This window comes from Balaenoptera acutorostrata, chromosome 1, assembly GCF_949987535.1.
Source record: "Balaenoptera acutorostrata chromosome 1, mBalAcu1.1, whole genome shotgun sequence".
Taxonomy (NCBI): domain Eukaryota; kingdom Metazoa; phylum Chordata; class Mammalia; order Artiodactyla; family Balaenopteridae; genus Balaenoptera; species Balaenoptera acutorostrata.
This window is the reverse complement of record NC_080064.1, coordinates 17,092,264-17,115,873: the sequence shown is the minus strand read 5'-3', so window position 1 is coordinate 17,115,873 and position 23,610 is coordinate 17,092,264. Positions and strand designations below refer to the sequence as shown.

General features: G+C 58.7%; 1 protein-coding gene across 6 annotated transcripts in view; it reads left to right on the top strand.

Annotated features, from left to right (window-relative positions):
- The window catches only part of HSPG2 (heparan sulfate proteoglycan 2), a 102,321-nt gene that overhangs the window by 69,156 nt on the left and 9,555 nt on the right, over positions 1 to 23,610 (top strand). For 4 of the 6 annotated variants that reach the window (XM_057556131.1, XM_057556126.1, XM_057556121.1 and 1 more), the window contains 40 exons: positions 1,005 to 1,063; positions 1,254 to 1,421; positions 1,575 to 1,685; positions 3,660 to 3,760; positions 3,859 to 4,039; positions 4,920 to 5,045; positions 5,191 to 5,343; positions 5,424 to 5,566; positions 5,892 to 6,027; positions 6,108 to 6,262; positions 6,481 to 6,631; positions 7,367 to 7,536; positions 7,622 to 7,763; positions 8,202 to 8,353; positions 8,531 to 8,666; positions 8,764 to 8,915; positions 10,076 to 10,211; positions 10,348 to 10,499; positions 10,862 to 11,000; positions 11,092 to 11,243; positions 11,846 to 11,981; positions 12,099 to 12,250; positions 12,451 to 12,589; positions 13,204 to 13,355; positions 13,571 to 13,718; positions 14,763 to 14,914; positions 15,335 to 15,476; positions 15,806 to 15,957; positions 16,347 to 16,488; positions 16,615 to 16,755; positions 17,086 to 17,220; positions 17,473 to 17,654; positions 18,200 to 18,395; positions 18,646 to 18,825; positions 19,136 to 19,396; positions 20,831 to 21,035; positions 21,577 to 21,674; positions 22,103 to 22,369; positions 23,112 to 23,221; positions 23,424 to 23,571. In XM_057556131.1, coding sequence (XP_057412114.1) covers positions 1,005 to 1,063; positions 1,254 to 1,421; positions 1,575 to 1,685; positions 3,660 to 3,760; positions 3,859 to 4,039; positions 4,920 to 5,045; positions 5,191 to 5,343; positions 5,424 to 5,566; positions 5,892 to 6,027; positions 6,108 to 6,262; positions 6,481 to 6,631; positions 7,367 to 7,536; positions 7,622 to 7,763; positions 8,202 to 8,353; positions 8,531 to 8,666; positions 8,764 to 8,915; positions 10,076 to 10,211; positions 10,348 to 10,499; positions 10,862 to 11,000; positions 11,092 to 11,243; positions 11,846 to 11,981; positions 12,099 to 12,250; positions 12,451 to 12,589; positions 13,204 to 13,355; positions 13,571 to 13,718; positions 14,763 to 14,914; positions 15,335 to 15,476; positions 15,806 to 15,957; positions 16,347 to 16,488; positions 16,615 to 16,755; positions 17,086 to 17,220; positions 17,473 to 17,654; positions 18,200 to 18,395; positions 18,646 to 18,825; positions 19,136 to 19,396; positions 20,831 to 21,035; positions 21,577 to 21,674; positions 22,103 to 22,369; positions 23,112 to 23,221; positions 23,424 to 23,571 — 6,053 coding nt within the window. The remainder of the gene's footprint in view (positions 1 to 1,004; positions 1,064 to 1,253; positions 1,422 to 1,574; positions 1,686 to 3,659; positions 3,761 to 3,858; positions 4,040 to 4,919; positions 5,046 to 5,190; positions 5,344 to 5,423; positions 5,567 to 5,891; positions 6,028 to 6,107; positions 6,263 to 6,480; positions 6,632 to 7,366; positions 7,537 to 7,621; positions 7,764 to 8,201; positions 8,354 to 8,530; positions 8,667 to 8,763; positions 8,916 to 10,075; positions 10,212 to 10,347; positions 10,500 to 10,861; positions 11,001 to 11,091; positions 11,244 to 11,845; positions 11,982 to 12,098; positions 12,251 to 12,450; positions 12,590 to 13,203; positions 13,356 to 13,570; positions 13,719 to 14,762; positions 14,915 to 15,334; positions 15,477 to 15,805; positions 15,958 to 16,346; positions 16,489 to 16,614; positions 16,756 to 17,085; positions 17,221 to 17,472; positions 17,655 to 18,199; positions 18,396 to 18,645; positions 18,826 to 19,135; positions 19,397 to 20,830; positions 21,036 to 21,576; positions 21,675 to 22,102; positions 22,370 to 23,111; positions 23,222 to 23,423; positions 23,572 to 23,610) is intronic. The other 2 variants (XM_057556141.1, XM_057556116.1) reach the window with 1 other exon arrangement.

The following is a 23,610-nucleotide window of genomic DNA, read 5'->3' as shown; positions in this document are numbered from 1 at the left end:
TAGGAGGGATAAAGGGAGGGGGCATATGGTAGACTCCTAGGTGAGAGTCCTGGATGATGTTGCTCAGAAAGGTCCCTACCAGGATCATGTCGCTCCCCTGCTCAAAACCCTTCCAAGATTCCCCATTGCCCTTGGGACCAGCCCAAGCTCCTTAGGTAGCTTTATCACTCTTCAGTCTCATCCCACTTCTGACACCCAACTCTGTACTCTAGCTGGGCTTCATTTCTTGACTTCTTCATGTTCGTTTCTTTGCATGTGCTATTTCCTCTTCATGGAACATTCTTCACCCTCAAACCGCCTGTTCCTGGCTAACTCCTGTTTAGCCTTCAAGGCTCAGCTTTATTCCCTCATTCAGCACATTTTTATTGAGCATCTACTGTGTGCCATGCAGTGTGCCAAGGTGTTGGAAATAAAGTAATGAGCAAAACAGATTCAGTCCCAGCCCTTACAGAGTTTCCCAACTATAATGGGAGACAAGATGGCGAGTAATCATACAAATACATAGTTAAAACAGTGATAAGTTCGCTGCAGAGTACAGTCTGCTCCAAGGGAATATAGCAACTCAGCAGTCCCATCCTCTGGGAAGCCTCCTGATTCTCAGGGCTAGATTAGTGCCCCCCCACCATGCCCTCACAACCCCCATAGATGTCCATCACTCTCATTTACATAGTTTCCATGTTAGTTTCCCAACAAGTCAGTTCCATAAGAGCAAGGACTTTATCATGTTTACTGTTATGTTTCAATAACCTTGCATCGTAGTTGCTTAATAAACATTTGTTGCATGAATATTTCCCTGAATCCAACCTACTGACATTTCCTCACACTCCCCTTTCTCAGCTCCCAGAGGCCCTGTGGTGGGGCTTTTTTGGTCTCTGAAGTCCTTCCAGAGCTCAGAGCTTCTTCACCCCATACTGGGCAGAGAGCTGAGCTTCTGGCTCCCCAAGTCCACTATGAGGCACTGGGTCCCCTGGGGTCTGACAGCTGGTCCTTGTTCCTCCTTACAGGTGTGCCCCAGGATACGTGGGTAACCCCAATGTGCGAGGGGGCCAGTGCCTGCCACGGGGTAAGTGGGACCATGGTCTTGGGTCGAGGTGATGGGCAAGGCAGGGGACCCAGGGAATTTGAGAGATACTAGGTCTGGGGAACAGGGTGAAGGGTGGGGCACGTGAGTCTTTGGGAGGGCAGAGATATCTGAGACAATGGTACATGCTGGGGGCCTCCTGCCTGAATGGCCTCTCCTGTCCCTCCCCCAGCAGACCAAACCCCGCTGGTGGTCCAGGTCCAGCCAACTCGGAGCATAGTACCCCAAGGTGGTCCCCACTCCCTGCGGTGCCAGGTCAGTGGGAGCCCACCCCACTACTTTTACTGGTCTCGTGAAGATGGGCGGCCCTTGCCCAGCAGCACCCAGCAGCGACATCAAGGTACACATGGCCCCAGGCCCCTCGGCCATTCCAATGGAAAGGGAGGCACAGGTCTGTCCCTGCCCTACTGAGATCCTGTAGGGACCCACACGCAGGACTGGGTGGGAAAAGGGGTGCATCTGTACTGATGCGCTCCCATCTCCTTGCCACCAGGCTCCGAGCTCCACTTCCCCAGCGTCCAGCCTTCAGATGCTGGAGTCTACATTTGTACCTGTCGTAATCTCCATCATGCCAACACCAGCCGGGCAGAGCTGCTGGTCACTGGTGAGTTTCTACTCCTCTGTCCACAAGACTGCCTGTCCTGGGATGGGCTGCAAACTGCAGACCATCTACCAGAGGGGATGGTGGACGAGGACACTGGCCAGGAAGATGGAAAGGGGTGATGGGCCAAGGCTGATGTTAGAGGCAGAACTGGCAGGACTTGAGTCTGGTCATTGAGGGAGAGAGAAAAGCCTAGGAGTCTGGATTCCAGCAGCTGGGCCGAGTGCCGTTTTCTGAGATGAGAGAGGATCCAACGGGAGGGCATCTTCATTTGGGCTCCGCCAAAAGCAGAGGCTGAGGCAAGGATTTGTGTGTACATAGTTTATTTGGGAAATGAAATGAAACAGGGAAGAGAAGGCATCCAATAAACGGTGTGTCATTGAGCACATTACCACCTAGAGCAGTTGTTACTGAACGCAGCCGAGGCAGCCCCGGGAAACTCCAGAGTAAAACATGCTCCTTGGAGCCCCCCTGCCCTCTGCCCTAGGGCCAAGAGAGCTGGGGTATGTGCACACCAGCTCGTATCAGTCACTGACTGGGGCCTGCTCCAGTAGCATCGATTCCCCTGCATTCTGTCCCACCTCATGGGCAGACACAATGGTTACCAGTGGCCTGAGAAAACCCTCATGCAAAGAAATGCAGCGGCTGCAGAAGTCAGGCAGGTTGGTTCTGGAGTGACGAGGGGACATGGGTGGGGCACCAGCAACACCTGCCACCAACAGGTCCGAGGGAACCACAAGTTTGGTTTTGGACTTGTTAAAGTTTGAGAAGCTTGGGGAAACATTGAAGTAGGTACATCAGGTGGGCATTTGGATATGTGAATCTGGAACTCAGGAAAGAGGCCCTGGCCAGAGAAATGAATTTGGGAGCTGTTGGCATAGGGATGGGGCAGGATGAAATTACCCAGGAGAGTGTAGCTCGAGGACAGGGCCCAGAACAGAGCCCCAAGGAGCTCCAACTGGAACAAATGGAGGAGGGAGGACAGCAAGAGAGTGAGCAGGGGCAGCCAGTAGACAGGAGGAGGCCGGGGGAGGTGGTGAGTTGGAAGTCAAGAGGGGAAACGACTTCCCGGAGAGAGTGGCCAGCCTCACCGGATGCCCCGGGAAAGTCAGCTACAGACAGAGAAATAACCCTTGGAGGTCATGCTTTGACAGAGCGGTTTGCAGTGGAGAGAAGGGGTAGAGACTGGATGGGAGTGAGGCAAAGAAGGGATGGGAAGGCAGCCAGTGTAGACAACTCTTTCAAGACTCTTGGCTCTGAAGGGAGGCCAAGAAATGGGGCAGTAGCTGAGGGGTGTATAGGGTCAAGGGGGCATTTTCAGAGATGGGAAATTCTAGAACACATTTGTCTGTGGAGCAGAATGATCCCATGGGGAAGGAAAGGAGAGGGCACAGCAGGGGGAGGGGGTCCTTGGGAGGGGCTCCAGCACTCAGGAAGGGGAGTTGAGGTGGGGTGGGAGGTGGGGAGAAGTCTCATCCTTCAGGGACCAGGAAGGAGGGAGGTGGGTAGATTTGGGAACGTGGAAAATTCCTGACTAATTGTTTCAGTTCTCTCAAGAAGCGTGAGTTGAAGCCATGGAAGTGGAAGGGGGTTTCAGGAGGGTGGAGAAGCTGGGAGCAGGTGTGAAATGGTTGTTTGGGAGAATAGAAACTCAAACCAGACAGAGAAGCCCAGTTGGAGTGAAGTGTGAAGTGTTAAGAGCTCATTTGTGGTCTGTGATCATGAATTGGAGCCAAGGGGATCATGGTGTGATGTTCTCTGATCACAGCCTGCTGGGTGCTCAGTGCCAGCAGGAAGAAAGTAGATGATGGGTTTCGGCCAGGATGAGGGAGGGCGGTGCCGGGGAGTGGAATGGAATCTAAGCCAGACTGGGAAGGAAGTGACATCCGGATGGGGTGATGAAGAGGGAGAGAAAGTGACCACAGCACAGCGGCCTGGCCAGCAGCCAGCTCACTGGGGGAACTCCCGTCCCGGCAGAGGCTCCCAGCAAGCCCATCACGGTGACGGTGGAAGAGCAGCGGAGCCAGAGCGTGCGTCCCGGAACCGACGTCACCTTCATCTGCACAGCCAAGAGCAAGGTGGGCGGGGCAGGGAGTGGGCATCGGTGAGGATCTGTCTTCTGGGGTCTCCAAGCCCCACCCGGACCCCCACCCCATCTCCCTTGTCCTGCCTGCAGTCTCCGGCTTACACCCTGGTGTGGACTCGCCTGCATAATGGGAAACTGCCAGCCCGAGCCATGGATTTCAACGGTATCCTGACCATTCGCAGTGTACAGCCGAGTGACGCGGGCACCTACGTGTGCACTGGCTCCAACATGTTCGCCATGGACCAGGGCACAGCCACGCTGCACGTGCAAGGTACACCGTTCATGTCCATGCTTGACCCACCCAGTCCTGGCCTTCCTCCACACCCACCAAGACCAGTGACTATTCCTTCATTCAGCTGACAGTTTCTGAACTACAGTATGGCAGGTCCTGGCCTAGACTCTGAAGAAACAGAGGTGGGAGGGGACAAACAGGAGCTCTGCCCTCCTGCCCTCCATGTTCTGTAGGGAACAAGTGGACAAACAACATAATTACACGGGTGACCAGTGCTGGGACAGGAGTAAACAGAGTGATAGGAAAGTGAGAAATGAGGTGGGAGAAGGGTGAGCTATTCTCCGTGGGGTGGTTGGGGAGGGCCTCTCTGAGGAGGTGACATCTCAGCTGAGACCTGAAGGAAAGAGAAGGTGTTCGGCCACATAAGAGCTGGCGGACGAAGCAGCATGTGCAAAGGCACTGAGGCAGGAGCATGTTGATGTGTTTGAGGGACGCAAGGCCAGCGTGGCTGGAGCCATGGAGGGGAGGGTGGGTGAGGGACTTGAAGATGTGGGCAGAGGTGAGTACACGCAGTGGGTCACAGCAGAGAATTCAGATTTTGTTCTAAAAGCCACGGACAGGTCTTAAGTGGAGAAGTAACAAGACCCCACTGACATTTTTTATATTTTTTTGGCCACGCCATGTGGCATGCGGGATCTTAGTTCCCCGACCAGGGATCGAACCCACACCTTCAGCAGTGAAAGAGCAGAGTCTTAACCCCTGGACCGCCAGGGAATTCCCCCCATTGACATTTTAAAGGCTCCCTCTGGCTGTTCTATGGCCACGAGGGGATAGAGTGGAAGCAAAGAGAGCAGCAAGGAGGCTGTTGCCGTGGGTCCCTCCCCACCGTGACCACGTACGCTTCCTCCTCCCTCGTCAGCCTCGGCCACCCCGTCTGCCCCCGTGGTCTCCATCCACCCGCCGCAGCTCACAGTGCAGCCTGGGCAGCTGGCTGAGTTCCGCTGCAGTGCCACAGGGAACCCCACGCCCACCCTCGAGTGGACAGGTGAGGCCGTGGCGGGAATGACAGTCAGGGCTTGACTCTCCTGCATGTGGGGGCCAGCGGCAGGACTCTAGGCTGTGGACTTCAACCCCTGGGGGGCCTGGCAATGCCAATCCCAGTGGGTGCTGACCCCACCTCTCCACGTCAGGGGGCCCCGGTGGCCAGCTCCCTCAGAAGGCCCAAATCCATGGCGGCATCCTGCGCCTGCCAGCCGTCGAGCCCTCGGATCAAGCCCAGTACCTGTGTCGCGCCCACAGCAGCGCTGGGCAGCACGTGGCCAGGGCCGTGCTCCACGTGCACGGTGAGAGGATGGGGCTGAGGGTGGGCAGTTGGGAGCTCATGGCGGCCCAGAGAGGTGTTCTCACAGGGCTCTGTCTGCAGGGGGCAGCGGGCCTAGGGTCCAGGTGAGTCCAGAGAGGACCCAGGTACATGAAGGCCGCAGCGTCAGGCTGTACTGCAGGGCTGCGGGTGTGCCCAGCGCCACCATCACCTGGAGGAAGGAGGGGGGCAGCCTCCCCCCACAGGTGAGGATATCCGTTCGGGCCAGGCCCACGGGCTCAGCGGAGTCCTAGCACTTGCCACTTGCCCCTCCAATCTCCTCTTCTGGTTCCCTTCACTTCCAAGATGGTGCCCTGCTCAGACCTCCCGCTCCGTGCGTCCCGGCGGGTGGCAGCCGTCAGCCTCCTGCTCTGCTGCCTGGCTCCGCCCTCCTTGGTGCCCAACTGGGGCCCTAATATTGGCTCGGAGCTTGCCTCTACTCTTTATGCCCCCTCCTCCTGCCCTCCCTGGCTAGCCCTTGCCAGGCTGCCTCGGGCCCTCGGGCGGCTGACCCTTCTCGCTGTGTGGCAGGCCCGGGCTGAGCGCACAGACATCGCCACGCTGCTCATCCCAGCCATCACCACCGCCGACGCCGGCTTCTACCTCTGCGTGGCCACCAGCCCCGCGGGCACCGCACAGGCCCGGATCCAAGTGGTCGTCCTTCCAGGTGCGGGGCCGTGGGGCTGAAGGAGGGGGAGGGCAAGCCAGGGTCCCCCTGAGGCCTACTCACTCCCCCTCTGCTCCCAGCCTTAGGTGCCAGCACCCCGCCAGTGAGGATTGAGTCCTCATCACCTTCCGTGACTGAAGGGCAGACACTGGACCTCAGCTGCATGGTGACAGGGCTGGCCCACACCCAGGTCACGTGGTACAAGCGAGGGGGCAGCCTGCCTCCCCACACCCAGGTACGAGGGCCCCTGAGCCCGTGGCAGGGGACCCGGGGGTGGTCCTCCACACAGCCTGGCACTCCGCACTCTGCACGAGCAGGGTCCGCCCTTATTTCCCTCCCTCTTCAGCTTCCCATGTGGGGCGGCTCCGAGCAGAGGCAGGCGCTGAGGCGCAGAGGGAGCGCTGACCGCCGCCTCTGTCCATCCTCACATGCCTCTGTCCTTACCCGGCCCAGGTGCATGGCTCCCGGCTGCGGCTGCCCCACGTCTCCCCAGCTGATTCTGGAGAATACGTGTGCCGCGTGGAGAATGAGTCAGGCCCCAAGGAGGCCTCCATCATCGTCTCTGTCCTCCACGGCAGCCATTCGGGCCCTAGCTACACCCCAGGTGAGGGGCCAGTGGGGCTGGGTGGGGGCCGAGCCCTCCGACCTCCCCTCTGTTCCCGAGGATGGTGCCTGTGGTCTCTTCGATGCCGTCAGGACAAGAAGAGGCGCTCCAGGCAGGCTTCAACCCTCCACTCCCTTGAAGGAGAGATGAGGGGACTGAGGGTGGGGACAGGTTGACCTGACTTACCTGGGACCCCATGGGGAGGGTGCTGTTTTCAGAATTCATCAAAAAGCAGCAGAGTCAGGGTTGAACACTGAGTTGGGAGTCAGGCTGAACTGGGTTCAAATCCTGGCCCTACCCTTTATCAGTCTTGAACTGGTTATTTTACCTCTGGGGCCTCAGTTTCCTCACGTGTGCAATGGGGACAGTAGCACTACCGTGTAGTGTGAGTACACGGCATGCACTCTAAAGAAGGGGGTTGTGGCATTATTGTCTGCATCCTTTGGCCCCGCCTGGGCGCTAAAAGACTCTGGTTCCCTGCAAGCCAGAGCAGCTCGTCACAGATCAAGGAGTCACGCGTAGGCAAATGGGCCTTGAACTCCAAGTTGAAGGTCAGAGAGGGAAAGAGGGGTCTGGCTGGCCCTGCCGAGGCAGAAAAGCATGGTCCCAGCCCTAGAAGGCCTCCCATCTGCCCCCCCAAGCTAGGGCCTGGTCAGATCCCAGGGCCCTCTGCTCCAGGGCCGCAGGGCTGGGGCTCAGGAGCCCAGGCCTCTGACCAGCTCCTTTGCGCCCCAGCTCCTGGTGGAGCCCCAGCTCCAGGCAGTAGCCAGCCCATCCGCATCGAGTCGTCCTCCTCTCACGTGGCCGAAGGGCAGACTCTGGACCTGAACTGTGTGGTGCCCGGGCAGGCCCACGCCCAGGTCACATGGTACAAACGTGGAGGCAGCCTCCCCGCCCGGCACCAGGTACAGCAGCCCCCCAGGGCCAGCCCGCTGGAGGGGTTGGATGGAGCTGCTCGGCCCCCTCCTGACCCTCCCTGTTTGCACTCAGACCCACGGCTCGCTGCTGCGGCTGAACCAGGTGTCCCCAGCAGACTCAGGCGAGTACGTGTGCCGCGTAGTCCTCGGCTCTGGGCCCCTGGAGACCTCCGTCCTAGTCACCATCGAGGCCTCCGGCACTGGCTCCATCCCCGGTGAGTGACTGCCAGTGACAGGGCAAGCTGGCGGGGGCTGAGAGCCTTCCCAGGTGCTGAGGCCCTAGTGACTCCCGTTGCTGACGCGGGGAAGGGGGTGGCAGGAAGCCACACTGGGGCAGGAAGCCCACCTTGGGGCTGGCCACAGGGCCGGCCCAGGAGGACTCTGCTTCTCTGAGTAATCTGCCGTCTTCCCATCACTGTTCTCTCTGGCCACATCACTCATGTTTTTGCTCCTGCCTCAGTTATCCACATCTCTCCCACTTCCTCACTCCCTCTGCAAGGCTTGGCTCCTGCCCCAGCCCTCCCCTCAGGGTTGCTCAGCCGAGGACCTCAAGCCCAGGCCACTAAACCCACAAGGCTAAGCTGGCTCCAGGGTGAACAGTTCTTGCCTTCTCTTCTGGGGAGCGTCTGCTACCCTCGCCCCTTTCCCCGCAGCCCCAGGACCCGTCCCGCCTGTCAGGATCGAATCCTCATCCCCCACGGTGGCCGAGGGGCAGACCCTGGATCTGAGCTGTGTGGTGCCCGGGCAGGCCCACGCCCCGGTCACGTGGTACAAACGTGGAGGCAGCCTCCCCGCCCGGCACCAGGTACACAGCGGCAGAAAGGCAGGAGGGGGCCAGCCAGGCCAAGCTGTGGACAGTGGGTCGGCGGGGGCAGCCTCTGAGCTGAGGGGCTGTCAGTTCCCAGCTCAGAGGAACAGGGTAGGGGGTACGTGCTGAGCTCTGAGAAGTCCCCCTCTCACACCCCTGCCCATGGCTGTCCAGGTCCGCGGCTCCCGCCTGTACATCTTCCAGGCATCACCAGCTGACGCAGGCGAGTATGTTTGCCGGGCCAGCAGTGGTGTGGAGGCCTCCATCACAGTCACGGTAACCAGGACCCAGGGAGCCAACTTCGCCTACCGTGAGTGGGACCTCCAGGCTGCGCTTGGACAGAGAAAGGGGAAAGGCGGGGGAAGCTGCAGAGAACTGGACTGACCAGTGACCATCTTCTCCCCCAGCTCCTGGTGGCACCCAGCCCATCCGCATTGAACCCTCCTCCTCTCATGTGGCCGAAGGGCAGACCCTGGATCTGAACTGCGTGGTGCCCAGGCAGGCCCACGCCCAGGTCACATGGCACAAGCGCGGGGGCAGCCTTCCCGCCCGGCACCAGGTACAGGACCGGAGGATGGACAGGCCAAGAAGGGAACAAGAGGGAGGCCACTGGGGAGTGGAGGTCAAGGGTAGGGTGGGTTGGAGGCTCCTCTGAGACGGGGAGGCCTAGGACCCCACTGCACAGGTGTGTGGGGCAATGGTTAGAACCCAGCCTCTAGGACCAGCCAGCCTAGGTGTGACTGCTGCTTCCACCACTTCCTCGCTTGTGACCTTCAGCAAATTACTTAGTCTCCCTGTACCGTATTTTCAGCATCTGTAAAATGGTAATAATAGTACCTACCTTACAGAATTATCTTAAGGATGAAATGAATTAATTTGTATGCAAAGTGCTCAGAGCTCTGGCTCATAGAAAGTGCTGTGAGCTGTTACTACTGTCATATCATTAGCTATTTTTTAAAAATATTTATTTATTTATTTATTCATTTGGCTGAGCTGGGTCTTAGTTGCGGTGTGCAGGATCTTTAGTTGCGGCATGTGGGATCTTAGTTGTGGCATGCAGGATCTAGTTCCCTGACCAGGGATCAAACCCGGGCTCCCTGCATTGGGAGCACGGAGTCTTAATCACTGGACCACCAGGGAAGTACCATCGTTAGCTGTTATTATTGATATATTTTATAGAATTTAGGATGCCAGTGATTGCAAGATGCACCATTAGTTTATGTACCTCTAAGGAGAAAAAAAAAACAAAACTGTCATTTGTAATTGTAATTCACTGTGAGATGCATCTTGATTTCAGAGACTTAAAAAAGTATGTCTAGGGAATTCCCTGGCAGTCCAGTGGTTAGGACTCCATGCTTTCGCTGCCAAGGGGCTGGGTTCGGTCCCTGGTCGGGTAGCTGGGATCCCGCAGGCCACACAGTGAGGCCAAAATAATAATAATAATAATAAATAAAATAAAAATAATATGCAGGTTATCTTCTCCATCTTTTTTTTTTTTTTTTAAGTGTCTGAGAATTGATGGAGTGTGGTATTAGTGTTTGCCCAGTTCCCCATGGCTCCTCCGGGCCACCCCTCCCTCCTGGGACAAGACACCCGCTTCACCCCTGAGCAGGACAGAACTAAAAGCCAGTTCTCAGGCTCAGAGTGAGGCAGGGCTGCAGGTTATAGGTGCGAGGGTCCTAAGAGGGCCCCTTCTGACCTCACCTTCATTCTGGCCAGACCCATGGCTCACTGCTGAGACTCTACCAGGTGTCCCCAGCCGACTCAGGCGAGTATGTGTGCCGCGTGGTAGGTGGCTCAGTGCCCCTGGAAGCCTCCGTCCTGGTCACCATTGAGTCTGCAGACTCTGCGCCTGGTGAGTGGTGCTGGGGGGAGGCTTCCCACTCCAGCAGTGGCAGGACCCCAGAGACCAGCAGTCCCTACCTTCACTCGCACCCTCCCCTCCCCCTCTCCTCCCAGCTGGGGATTGACCCTCTGCCCTCTGTCCCCAGCGCTGGGGGTCACCCCTCCAGTCCGGATCGAGTCGTCCTCCTCACACGTGGCTGAAGGGCAGACCTTGGATCTGAACTGCCTGGTTTCTGGGCAGGCCCACGCCCAGGTCACATGGCACAAGCGCGGGAGCAGCCTCCCTGCCCGGCACCAGGTAGGAGGTGGGGTGCTAAGGGGGGCCTGAAGGACCCTTGAGACTGCGGAGTAAGGAGCTTTGAGTTTGGACACTGCTTTGCCACTTGCCTGGCCAGTCCTTTGACTTCCCTGATCCTCAGTGTCCTCATCTGCCAAATGGGCTCACACTGTCTACCTCACCTGCCCCATAGGTGGCAAATGCCGGTCCCCCACTTCTTCCCACTGGACCCAGTCCCAACCCTCGGGCAAGGGAATTGAAGGGTCATGAATGGTGGCTCTCCCTGGAAGAGCTTCCCTAAAGCTCCATCTGGCTGGGTCTGGCTGGGATGGGGACCAGGGAAGGGGGTGGGAGCCTGGCTGTGAACCTGCCTCCCCTCCCAGGTGCATGGCTCAAGGCTGCGGCTGCCCCAGGTGACTCCAGCTGACTCCGGGGAGTACGTGTGCCGTGTGGTCAGCAGCTCGGGCACCCAGGAAGCCTCCGTCCTCGTCACCATCCAGCAGCGCCTCGGTCCCTCCCGCTGTGAGTGTCTCAGGGGTCATAACAAATGGGCTGGGAGGGCCCCTCCACCCTCAGTGGCTCCCACACCCTGCCTTCCATCTCACCCTCCCAGCCCAGAGTGTGGTGTACCCCGTCCGCATTGAGTCGTCCTCAGCCTCCCTGGCCCATGGACATACCCTGGACCTCAACTGCCTGGTGGCCAGTCAAGCCCCCCACACCATCACCTGGTATAAGCGTGGAGGCAGCCTACCCAGCCGGCACCAGGTATGGAACCAGCAGGCAGGGAGGGCAAAAGCTGGGGTCACCGGCCCTGACGGGAATCAGGAAGAGCTGTCAACAGCCCGCCTGTGCTCATTCAGTCATTCAACAAACATTGAGTGTTCTTGCTGGACAGGCCCTGGACCAGTGCTGAGGATATGGAGATAAGTCCCACTGACCTCAGCTGAATCCTGTACATAACATTCTTTGATTCACTCACTCACTACATTTCCCTGAGAACCTGCTCCAGGCCAAGTCCTGGTCCTGGCACTAAGGATTCAAATGGAATGAGACCACTGCCTGCCCTCAGGGAGCTCACAGGCTAAAGGGCAAGGCAGACATGCCATGTGACAGCGCTGTAATAGGCGTCACCGGGGAGGGCCTCAATGGGCTTTCTGCAGGGGTGACGGGTGAGAATAGTCCAAAGGCTGGAGACACTGTCCACCCAGCCCAGAGCCTCAGGAAGGCCACTGAGGGAGTTCTGAAGGAGGCCAGGGTGGAGGCTACCCCAGGCAAGGCAGTGAGGCTCCCGGAGTCCGGGGGCAGCAGCAGCAGCGCCTGAGACATGGAGGTGCTGCCCGCACCCTCTGACACCTGCTCCCCCTCAGATCGTGGGCTCCCGGCTGCGGATCCCCCAGGTGACGCCCGCGGACTCGGGCGAGTACGTGTGTCATGTCAGCAACGGTGCCGGCTCCCAGGAGACCTCACTCATCGTCACCATCCAGGGCAGCGGCTCCTCCCACAGTGAGAACTCCTAGGGCAGGGGGTCTAGGCAAGCGGGTGCAGGGGAAGCAGCGGGGTGCCTGGCACCATCACTGTTGTCTGACTCTGGCTATGTGGTGCATTCCTCTCTGTCCCCAGCGCCCAGTGTCTCCCCACCAATCAGGATCGAGTCCTCGTCCCCCACGGTGGTTGAAGGGCAGACCTTGGATCTGAACTGCGTGGTCGCCGGGCAGCCCCAGGCCACCATCACGTGGTACAAGCGTGGGGGCAGCCTTCCCACTCGACACCAGGTACGGAGTAGAGCCTGGCAGTGGGGTGGGCAGTGCAGGGACAGCCCCCCATGGGCAAAGAACCCAAAGCATTAGCTGGCAGTCCTCCCTCCTGCCCTGGGTAGACGGAGGGTAGCCTCAGCTGGTCTGATGGAGGAGGCCTGAGCCAGCCGGTGACCCCTCAGCCCCTTGACTCCCTCCTTCCTTATCCACACCCCTAGGCCCACGGCTCCCGTCTGCGGCTGCACCAGATGTCCGTGGCGGATTCAGGCGAGTACGTGTGCCGGGCTAACAACAACATCGATGCCCAGGAGGCCTCCATCGTGGTCTCAGTCTCCCCCAGCACCGGCAGCCCCTCTGGTGAGTCCGATGAAGACCCAGGAAGGGACTGGGAGACGCAGGTACCAGTGTGTCCTGGGGAGGAAAGGCCCTGTAGTCAGAGCCCTCAGACGAGGGCGGTGGTCCAGGACGGGGGCTCAGCAGAAGGATGCCTGGGTTCACATCCTGCCTGCACCACTAGGGGCCTTGAGGGAGTGACTCTCCCCTCTCAGCTTCCGTACCCTCATCAGTGAAGTGGGGATGTCGATCATGCCATCCTCAGAGAGCTGTCCGATACAGTGGCCACTAGCCATGCATGGTCATTAAAATTAGTTAAAATTCTGAATTCATATCCTCACATTTCAAAAACAAAGTGCTCAGTAGCCACACATAGCTGGTTGCCACTGCATTGAACAGTGCGGATAATAGAACATTTCCATCATCGCAGAAAGTATGTGAATTTTGTGAGGACTAAATGAGTCAATGCACGTAAAGTACTTAGAACAGTGCCTGGCATACTGTAAGTGCTTAATAAGTGTTAGCTATCCTTTCTACCTTGGGGGGTGGAGGTTTCTACAGTTGAGGCTCCCACCAACCCAGTTGTTCCCAAATCTGACTATGACCAAAGCCCCGACTTGCTCTTTCTGTGCGCCTAGTCCCTGGCGGGGCCACGCCCATCAGAATCGAGTCGTCATCTTCACACGTGGCCGAAGGGCAGACCCTGGATCTGAACTGCGTGGTCCCTGGACAGGCCCATGCCCAGGTCACATGGTACAAGCGCGGGGGCAGCCTCCCCACTCACCACCAGGTATGGGAGTTGGGGGCAGGACATAGTGGGAGGGCTGCTGGATGTGCGGGCCCTGGCTAGGGGCCTGTCCCCCAAGCTTTGCCCAGGAAGGAGGGCCTGGGATCCCCTTGTGGGGTGCAGTGCCTGCCTGGGTCAGAGGTTGGACCCTGGCCCCAGCCTTCAAGGATTCCGAGTGCCATCTCATTCTGCTCCTCTCCCATCCTGTCCCTGCTCAGGCCCACGGCTCACGGCTGCGGCTGCACCAGGTGTCCCCGGCGGACTCAGGCGAGTATGTGTGCCGCGTGGTGAGCAGCTCTGGCCCCCTGGAGACCTCAGTCCTGGTCACCATCGAGACCTCTGGCTCTGACACTGTTCTCGTCCCTGGTGAGGAGCCCTGCAGTGGGGCTGGGAAGCAGGAGGAGGGAAGAAAGGAGGGGTCGAGAGCCAGATCGAGTGGGCTTCATCCCTAGGGCCCGAGAGCATGGGCTTTGGAGTCTGGCTTGTGTGGGCTTGAGTCCTGGCTCCTCTGTCCACACTCTGAAATGTTACACGAGGGATTCCTCTCGGTGTGTCACTTTCCTCATCTGTAAAGTGGGGCTAGTAGAGCTCTTGCAGCAATTACACGAGTTCCTTAAAGGCTGGAATTGCACCTCTGGGATCTGAGAGGGTGATTTTAGGTGGTGCCCTGATTAAACATTTTTTTATATTAATAGTGATAATGTTAGGGAAAAAACATCAACACGTCAAACCTGTCATGATTGCATGGAAATCATTGCCTGTGATGGGGCTGTGTGTTTAAGGGTTTTCTTAAGTGAATCAATTGAAAGGAAAGTGTAAAGGAATTAATAGCACAGGGAGCACATGGCCATAGCAGACATCATGATCATAGTACCTGAATTGCTAAGTAATGAACGTGATATGCACTTACCAGGTGCTGGGCCCTGGTATTTTTACACATATTAACTCATTTCACCGTCACAATAACCCTTTGAAGTAGGTATGATTGTTCTCTCTGTTTTACAGATGGGAAAACTGAGGCATGGAGAGGTGAAGTAGCTTTCCCAAGGTCACACAACTAATAAATGGCAGGCCTGGGTTTTGAACCCAGGCAGTCTGGCCCCAGAGTCTGGGTTCTTAGCCCCATACTACTCAAGTCTGGGAAACGTTAGTGATCTGTGTGGAGCTGCCTGGCCCCGAGCCCTGGCCGCCAGTGGTGCCGGGAGCACAGGAGATGGCGGGACCATTGTCTGGGGCTGGGCTGGGAGAGTGAGGCGCCAGGCTAGCCCAGCTGCTCCGGGCTTCAGGGGAATGGGAAGCGGGGAATCAAGGCCGTCTCCCTGTGGCCTCTGGTCTGAGCATCTGGGCACCCAGGGGCAGGGGCTGAGGGCACAGGGAGTCCCAGCTCACTGACTTCTTCCTGTGCCCCAGCCCCGGGCGGAGCCCCACCCATCCGCATCGAGACCTCCTCCTCCCACGTGGCCGAAGGGCAGACCCTGGATCTGAAATGTGTGGTGCCTGGCCAGGCCCACGCCCAGGTCACATGGCACAGGCGCGGGGGCAGCCTTCCCGCCCGGCACCAGGTATGGAGCCTGGAGAAAGCAGGATGTGGGCATTCCCACCCCACCCCGTCCCCTGCCCGGGAGGGAAGGTGGCCCCAACATCCGGGGCTTCAGGAAAATGACAGCAGGAGATCACTGGGAGTCAGGAGTTCAAGAACAGGCTGGGCATGGTAGGGCCGTCACTGGCTGCCCAGCACCTTGGTGCAAATTAGAAAAGGACACCTCTTGTTCAAGACACTGGACTTTCTCCTGCCAGGAAAAGCATAATAGTAAACATACCCCACAATGTCTAATGTCAGAGGGGGTCACCTTTGGCAGGAGGCAGCATCCGCAATAGTACATGACAGTCCTGGGGTACAGGTATAGAGGGCTGGGGCGTCTGACGGCCTTGGCCACCAGCCCCCTGGCTCACTCTCCCCACTCTCGCCCCACCCTGGCCAGGTCCACGGCCCCCTGCTGAGGCTGAACCAGGTGTCCCCTGCCGACTCTGGCGAGTACTCCTGTCGAGTGGCCAGCAGCTCGGGCACTCTGGAGGCTTCTGTCCTGGTCACAATCGAGGCCTCCAGCCCAGGCCCCATTCCTGGTGAGTGACAGGAGCAGTGGGCGGTTCTGGGCACAGGCTTGGGGGCCCCTTCCTGGCCTTGCTCCTCCTGCTCTGCAGCAGCGCTCTGGCCCTCGGCTCCAGGAAGGTCCTCCAGCCCCTCCCCCAACCACTGAGGACCAAGGTCTCACCACGGCATCTTGGCCCCCAGGGGACAGAGACCCTTCTTAGGTCAATGGTGCTCAGCCATGTCAGTCACTCTCAAGCCAGTGCACCTCCAGGAGGGCCAGCTGGCACTCGGTGCCACCGCCTTAGGTCTCTGCCTGCACCCCCGGGGCCGCCCCTTTCTCACCCACCCATTGTGCCCACAGCCCCAGGACTGGCCCAGCCCATCTACATCGAGGCCTCCTCCTCCCATGTGGCCGAAGGACAAACCCTGGACCTGAACTGTGTGGTACCCGGGCAGGCACATGCCCAGGTCACGTGGTACAAGCGTGGGGGCAGCCTCCCTGCCCGGCACCAGGTACAGGGGCCAGGGATGGGGAGGATTCAGGGCAGGCAAGTTTTGACCCGCAGTTGCCTTCTGCATCCCAAACCTTCTTCACACAAACCCTGGCATGCCTGGGGACCCCAGGGGATAAAATACTTTGCGGGGAGGAGTTCAGCAGCCTGGGAATTGAGAGACCTGGGTTTTTCTCCTGGCTTTGCTGCTGAATCATTTCCTGCAGCAGTTTCCTCCTCTGAAAAGGGGATGGAGTGGACTTGTAGGATTCTGTGAAGGAAGCTTCCTCACCTCCACCAGCTGGAGCCCTGAGCTCCTGAGAACTCTGGGGCACTGGCACAGCCGGGCTTGGGGACGTGCCCTGTCCCGAGTGCTCTGGCACGATGGCCGCCCTCTCCTCACTCCGACAGACCCACGGCTCCCGGCTGCGGCTCCACCACCTGTCCCAGGCCGACTCCGGAGAATACGTGTGCCGTGTGGTTGGCAGCTCGGGCCCTGAGCACGAGGCCTCCTTCACGGTCACTGTCCCGCCCAGTGCAGGGTCCTCGTACCGTGAGTGAGGCGGACGCCACGGGCAGGGGGAGGCGGGGAGACACTGGGGCTGAGGCGGGGGGAGGGGAGGCGGGGGAGCCCCCCCAACCCCGCTGAGCCCAGCCCTCTGCCTCCGTCCTCCCCCAGGCCTTAGGAGCCCTGTCATCTCTATCGACCCGCCCAGCAGCACCGTGCGGCAGGGCCAAGATGCCAGCTTCAAGTGCCTCATCCATGATGGGGCAGCCCCCATCAGCCTTGAGTGGAAGACTCGGAACCAGGAGCTGGAGGGTGAGCCGGGCGGGGTGGGGGGCTGGAGGCGGGTGTGAGTGCACGAGGATCACCACTGGCGGCTGGGCAGAGACGACCATGGCACCAAACTTTCTGTGTGACCCCGGGTAAAGCCCTTCCCCTCTGGGGACTTGGTGTCCCTGTCTGGATGGTGAGAGGGCTGGACCCAGGAGTCTCCAAGGACTTGTTTATCAACCGTCTGTGACCCTGTGAGCTGGATACACCCAGACTGGAGGGGTCGGGGCCATGGGGCACTGGTGTACCTACTGGCAGTGCCAAGGCAGGAGGACACCCTCACTGACCACACCCTCCTTGATGCCAACCCCACAGACAATGTCCACATCAGCCCCAACGGCTCCATCATCACCATCGTGGGCACCCGGCCCAGCAACCACGGTGCCTATCGCTGCGTGGCCTCCAATGCCTATGGTGTGGCCCAGAGTGTCGTGAACCTCAGCGTGCACGGTGAGGGCCTTCAACCCCGTGGGCTCTGACTTCATGTTTCCAGCCCTGATTCCGAGCTCAGAACCTCCAGGCTTAAATCCAGCCTCTGCCACTGCCTCCCTCTTGGGCATTCTCCCTCTCTGAGCCTCGGTCTCTACATGGGTGCAGTGGGGAGACTAGTGCCCACTGGCAGTTACTGGTAAGGGGGCTGTGACAGTGCACGTGACCAGCAGAGCCCTGCGTGTGTATCAGTGGTGTCATTCCTCTGGGCAGGGCCCCCGACAGTGTCTGTGCTCCCCGAGAGCCCTGTGCGGGTGAAAGTGGGAAAGGCCATCGCCCTGGAGTGCGTCAGTGCTGGGGAGCCCCGCTCTTCTGCTCGCTGGACCCGGATCGGTGCCCCCACCAACCTGGAGCAGCGGGCACCTGGGCTCGTGGACAGCCACACGGTGCTGCAGGTGATGTCAGGGGGGGTCTCACCTCTGGATCTGAGGCCCAGTCAGGGCCCGTTCTTGAGCAGTTGCCTGGAGGAAAGAGTGGTGGATGGACTGATGGGTGATGAGTTGGTGGAGAAAGGGAGGGATGGGATAGGTGGATGATGGCTAGATTGGAAGATGGTCAGGAAGAAAGAAGGAAGGTGGAAGGAGGAATGGGTAGAAGGATGGGTGGTTGGGTGGGTAGGTGGATGGATGGATGGATGGATGGATAGATGGGTGGGTAGATGGATGGATGGATGGATGGGTAAATGGGTGGATGAGTGGATAGGTGGGTAGATGTATGGATGGATGGATGGATGATGGATGCATGGATGGGTAGATGGGGGGGTGGATGTGTGGATGGATAGACTAATGGGATATCTTGAGTGTGAGCCCTCAAGCATCCAGTCAAATAAGAAAGCTAAAAACAAAGGGACGGGTAGAAGAAAGAGGTGAAACCAAGCCAGAGGGCTGATGCCAAGGTCCCCCCTCAGTGGTCCCATAACCAACATCCTTGCTTCTTCCAGATTTCGTCAGCTAAACCATCAGATGCAGGCGTCTACGTCTGCCTAGCTCAGAATGCACTGGGCACAGCGCAGAAGCGAGTGGAAGTAATTGTAGACACGGGCACTGTGGCCCCAGGGACCCCCCAGGTCCAGGTAGAAGAAGCCGAGCTGACTGTGGAAGCTGGACACACGGCCACCCTGCGCTGCTCAGCCACAGGTGTGGACGGGGGCTGGCACACAGGGCAGGCAGAGCAGCGGGCCCTGGGGCCTGAATTTAGACACAAGAGACCTGAAGATTATGTCATGCTCAGGAAGGGGGCTTTGCTGCTGGCAATCTCCCAGTGATGGCTGAGGTGCCCACTTTGTGCCCCCCATGAAGGAGCAAGCTTACCCAGGTCCCTTCCTGACCATCCCACCCCCAGCCAGTCCTGGGGCAGCCCACCAACCTCTGCCACTCCACTCCACAGGCAGCCCCACGCCCACTATCCACTGGTCCAAGCTGCGCTCCCCACTGCCATGGCAGCACCAGCTGGAAGGTGACACGCTAATCATCCCACGGGTAGCCCAGCAGGACTCGGGCCAGTACATCTGCAACGCCACTAACCCTGCCGGGCATGCTGAGGCCACCATCGCCCTGCATGTAGAGAGTAAGGCCCTCATCCACCCTCCTCGGGCTACCCTCTCCGCACTGCATGGAGGTCTGAGCCCCGCAACCAGGCCACACCCTGGACAGAGCTCCAGGAACCCCATCTGGAGGGTCGCATGCACCTCAGGCCCCGGAGCCTGCCCTAACCTAAAACCCACGTCCCCTCCTGCGACCTTGGCTTCCCCCATCCCCAGTCCTCTGGGCTCCCCGTTCAGCTTCCCTGGTCCTTTGGCAAGTCGCCAGGGCCCAGCACCTGCTCCCATCCTGACCTCTGCTCTTCGCCGCCCTGACCTCTGTGTCTCCAACCCCAGGCCCGCCGTATGCCACCACAGTCCCGGAGCACGCCTCGGTGCAGGCAGGGGAGACGGTGCAGCTCCAGTGCCTGGCTCATGGGACGCCCCCACTCACCTTCCAGTGGAGCCGTGTGGGCGGCAGCCTCCCTGGGAGGGCGACCACCAGGAATGAGATGCTGCTCTTTGAGCCTGCGGTCCCTGCGGACTCAGGCCGCTACCGCTGCCGGGTCACCAACAAGGTGGGCTCAGCTGAGGCCTTCGCCCAGGTGCTGGTCCGAGGTGAGCAGCCCCAGCTCAGGCTGGGCAGAAGGGGGTCAGCTTTCCTCCAGGCGCTTGTCCGAGCCTTTCACTTACCCCTCAGCTGGTGCCGGGGGACCCCCACCTGGGGCACAAAGACTCCCCTCCACTACCCTAGCTGGAATGCCTTGTTTTCCCCCAGGAAGACCCCGGTCACTGTGTTCTCAGCAACTCTAGCTCTCACTGCTGCATCCCTCCCTTGGCATTGACCTCACATTGCCAGAGGCTATGTTTACATGAGTACCCCAGCCTGCCTCACCTGCCGGACGGACGATGCTCAGGGCAGGGCCTGGACCCAGTCACCTCAGCAGCCCTGGGCTGGTCCACCACAGCACCCAGAACGGGCTGCGTAAATGCTGGACGGTGACAACAATGCATCTGTGATAGGGCAGCACCCACCCCCGATGCCCAGGGTTTCAGTGGGTCTCCAAAGAATCCCCCATCTCCGTGGTCTCCTCAAGAGCCTGGACTGAAGTGAGCCCAGGTCCTGGGTTCAGTGCACAGCCCAATCACTTGATAGTTGTGTGACCTTGGCCAAGTCAGTGAACCTCAAGCCTCACTGTCTTCATCCGGTAAAGTAGAGAGGACAATGCCAGCACATAGGCTGACTTAGAAAGGGACACATATGTAGAGCCCGTGGCACCTAGTAGGCACTTGGTAAATGGTGATAGTATGCATTTGACCCACCCTCCCGTATGTCCCCTGCACCCGGACATTAGGTGCCTTCACCTGGGATCCTCCTGTTAGTTAGTTAGTTAGTTAGTTAGTTAGTTAGTTAGTTATGGCTGCATTGGGTCTTCGTTGCTGTGCACAGGCTTTCTCTAGTTGCAGCAAGTGGGGACTACTCTTCATTATGTTGCGTGGGCTTCTCATTGCGGTGGCCTCTCTTGTTGTGCAGCACGGACTCTAGGCACGCGGGCTTCAGCAGTTGTGGCACACGGGCTTAGTTGCTCCACAGCATGTGGGATCTTCCCGGACCAGGGCCTGAACCCGTGTCCCCTGCTTTGGCAGGCGGATTCTTAACCACTGCGCCACCAGGGAAGTCCCTCTCCTATTCTAGACTAGAGCCAGAATAGTCTTTGCTGTCCTTCCTTCAGATGTCTGAATCTTTCCAAGGCCGACCCCTCCCGCTCTCGCCTTGGGCTGCCCTCCCCTCCCGAAGGCCAGGAGCTTCTGGAAGCACAGCCCAGCACTCCACAGGCTCTTACTTGTGTTGATTGAATGACTGCACGAGTGAGCAGATGAATGAATCTGCCAATGAAAGGTCTTTTTTCCCTGGTCAGAGAGGCAAACAGGAGAACGTCCCCTGAATGTTAGGATGGGGGTTTCCTGGGTCCTGGAGGGGCATCGGTGATATCACACATACACACATACACACACACACACACACACACAACCTCTTACCTGTCCCCGCAGGCCCCTCCGGCTCTCTCCCCGCCACCCCCATCCCAGCAGGATCCGCGCCCACCGTTCAGGTCACGCCTCAGCTGGAGACCAAGAGCATAGGGGCCAGCGTCGAGTTCCACTGTGTCGTGCCCAGTGACCCGGGCACTCAGCTCCGCTGGATCAAAGAAGGGGGTCAGCTGCCTCCCGGCCACAGCATGCACGATGGGGTGCTCCGGTGAGTGGGGGCAGGGGCAGGACTGAACTTGGGCATCCCAGCCCAAGGCACCCAGTGGGGCTGTTAGAATACCTGTCCTACTGGGCTTAGCATGAAACAATGACCTTGGGCAAGTCACTTCACCTCCCTGAGCCTCAGTGTTCTCAGCTGTACAGTGGGTTATATGAGACCAGAATGAGATAACCTAAAGCACTTAACACAGTGCTTAGCATGTGGAAGGCCTTCAGTAATCAGTGGCCCATGTTCGTATTATTGTTAAAGGGAAGAGAACAAGCTCTGAGGCCAGATATATACATATGACCCAGATCTCAGCTCTGCTACTTGATAACTGTGTGATCTGGAACTCTAGACCACAAGGTCTTGGTCTAAAATGGGTGTGGTGACACTCACCCTGACTTCCTACCTACCTCCCATGGTTTTGGGGAGACTAGAAGTTTACATCGTGTGCTGATACTTGACGACTTTTAACTCCCACACAATTGCAAAGTATTCTCACCAATTGTTTTTATTCACTGATGTCTTATTATTTTTTTCTTTACAGAATCCAGAACTTGGACCAGAGCTGCCAAGGGACGTATGTTTGCCAGGCCCATGGACCATGGGGACAGGCCCAGGCCAGTGCTCAGCTTGTTGTCCAAGGTAGGACGGTGGCTTCAGGCTTCTGCTAAGAGCAGGGGACAGAGATGAAGGGCACAGGGACCATATTCCCCAAGAAACCCCTTAAATGTGTACAAATAAAGAGAATTATTCGATTGTGTCTTGCTTTCGTCTAGCACAGAGTGAGGGGGCTTGACAAATATTGCAAGGGAGGGGGAAGAAGGGAGATGGGCGGAGTGAGTGGGTGCTCAGACAAACCAATGAAAATGACTGCGGATGCACAAGTGAGTAAAACGAATGAACAGAGAGCAAACAAGTGAGCGCACTAATGAGCGGATGCACGAAAAAGCGAATGAAATGCTGATTGCCTCGGGCTCCAGTGCTCACCTGTTCTGGGGCAGTCTGCGGCCTCTCTGAGCCCAGGCCTGCAGCAGGCTGGCCTCACTCGGTTCTGCCTCATCCTCCCCCAGCTCTGCCCTCTGTGCTCATCAACATCCGGACCTCCGTGCAGACCGTGGTGGTCGGCCATGCCGTGGAGTTCGAGTGCCTGGCCCTGGGTGACCCCAAGCCTCAGGTGACGTGGAGCAAAGTCGGAGGGCGCCTGCGGCCTGGCATCGTGCAGAGCGGAGGCATCGTCAGGATCGCCCACGTGGAGCTGGCTGACGCAGGACAGTACCGCTGCACTGCCACCAACGCCGCAGGCACCACCCAGTCCCACGTGCTGCTGCTCGTGCAAGGTGAAGGCTGGCAGGGACCTCTGCGGGGCCGGGGAGCGTACAGGGGCTGCTCTCACGCCATCTCCTGCCTTACCTGCGCTTACCTCCTCCTTCCTGCTCTCTTGGGGATTTTCAACTTGGTGTATTTAGGGAGCAGGTTTCATAACAAGCAGGTGCAGCAGGGGATAGCAGTGAGTGTTCCTCTGGGGCAGCTGGAACTTGCAGGGACAAGCTATGCCATGGGGCATCAAGAGGAAATCAGATAAGTAGTCTTCACCTGCTGGAGCTCCTGCTCTGATGAGGGAGACCTACAGCTCAGTCTGATGGCAGAGACAGCACAAACACAAAACAGACGTAAAAGACAGGAAAACATGGACAATGGATGATGCCAGGCAGACACAGTCTGTGTGTTCTTCAAAGGCTATTCTTTTTCACCCCAAGCCCTATGACTTGCCCCAGACTTACCCACACTGCCCTAGTACCCCCTTTTCAGGTCCCCAGAGGGCTGCACAATTTTCCACCCAGGTGTGTTGAAGAGGCTCGGTCTGTGGGGTCAGTTGGACCTGTCCCTGAGCCCTGGCTCTGCCTGGTTCCACCTGTGCAACCAGGAGTGAACAGCCACAGTTTCCTCATCTGTGAAATGGGGACATAGTGCCTCCCTTCCAGGGATGGCATGAGGATTAAACGAGTCAGGACACAGGCTGGGCTCACAAACGGTTGGTGTCATCAGGTTGATGGCCTGTGTCTCCTCCTCCCCTCTCAGCCTTGCCCCAGATCTCAACGCCCCCAGAGGTCCGTGTGCCCACTGGTTCTGCAGCTGTCTTCCCCTGCATGGCCTCTGGCTACCCCACTCCTGACATCACCTGGAGCAAGGTAAATGCTAGGCAGGGAACCAGCGGGCGTACCTGAGGGGCAGGGACCAGGTCTTCACCATCTCGGTGCCCCCAGGAGCTGGCCCAGGCTTGGCCCGGAGTATGTGCTCCATGTCTGAGGGTGGGCCCCAGGCAGGGATGGGAGACAGGCCCCGTGGAGGTGTGGGCCAAGGCCAGGGTTCAAAGTGCCAGTGTGTTTGCAGCTGGATGGGAACCTGCCGCCCGACAGCCGCCTGGAGAACAACATGCTGCTGCTGCCCTCGGTCCAGCCCCAGGACGCAGGCACCTATGTCTGCACCGCCACCAACCGCCAGGGCAAGGTCAAAGCCTTTGCCCATCTGCAGGTGCCAGGTGAGACCACACACCCCGGGATAGGCGGCACCCTGCCCG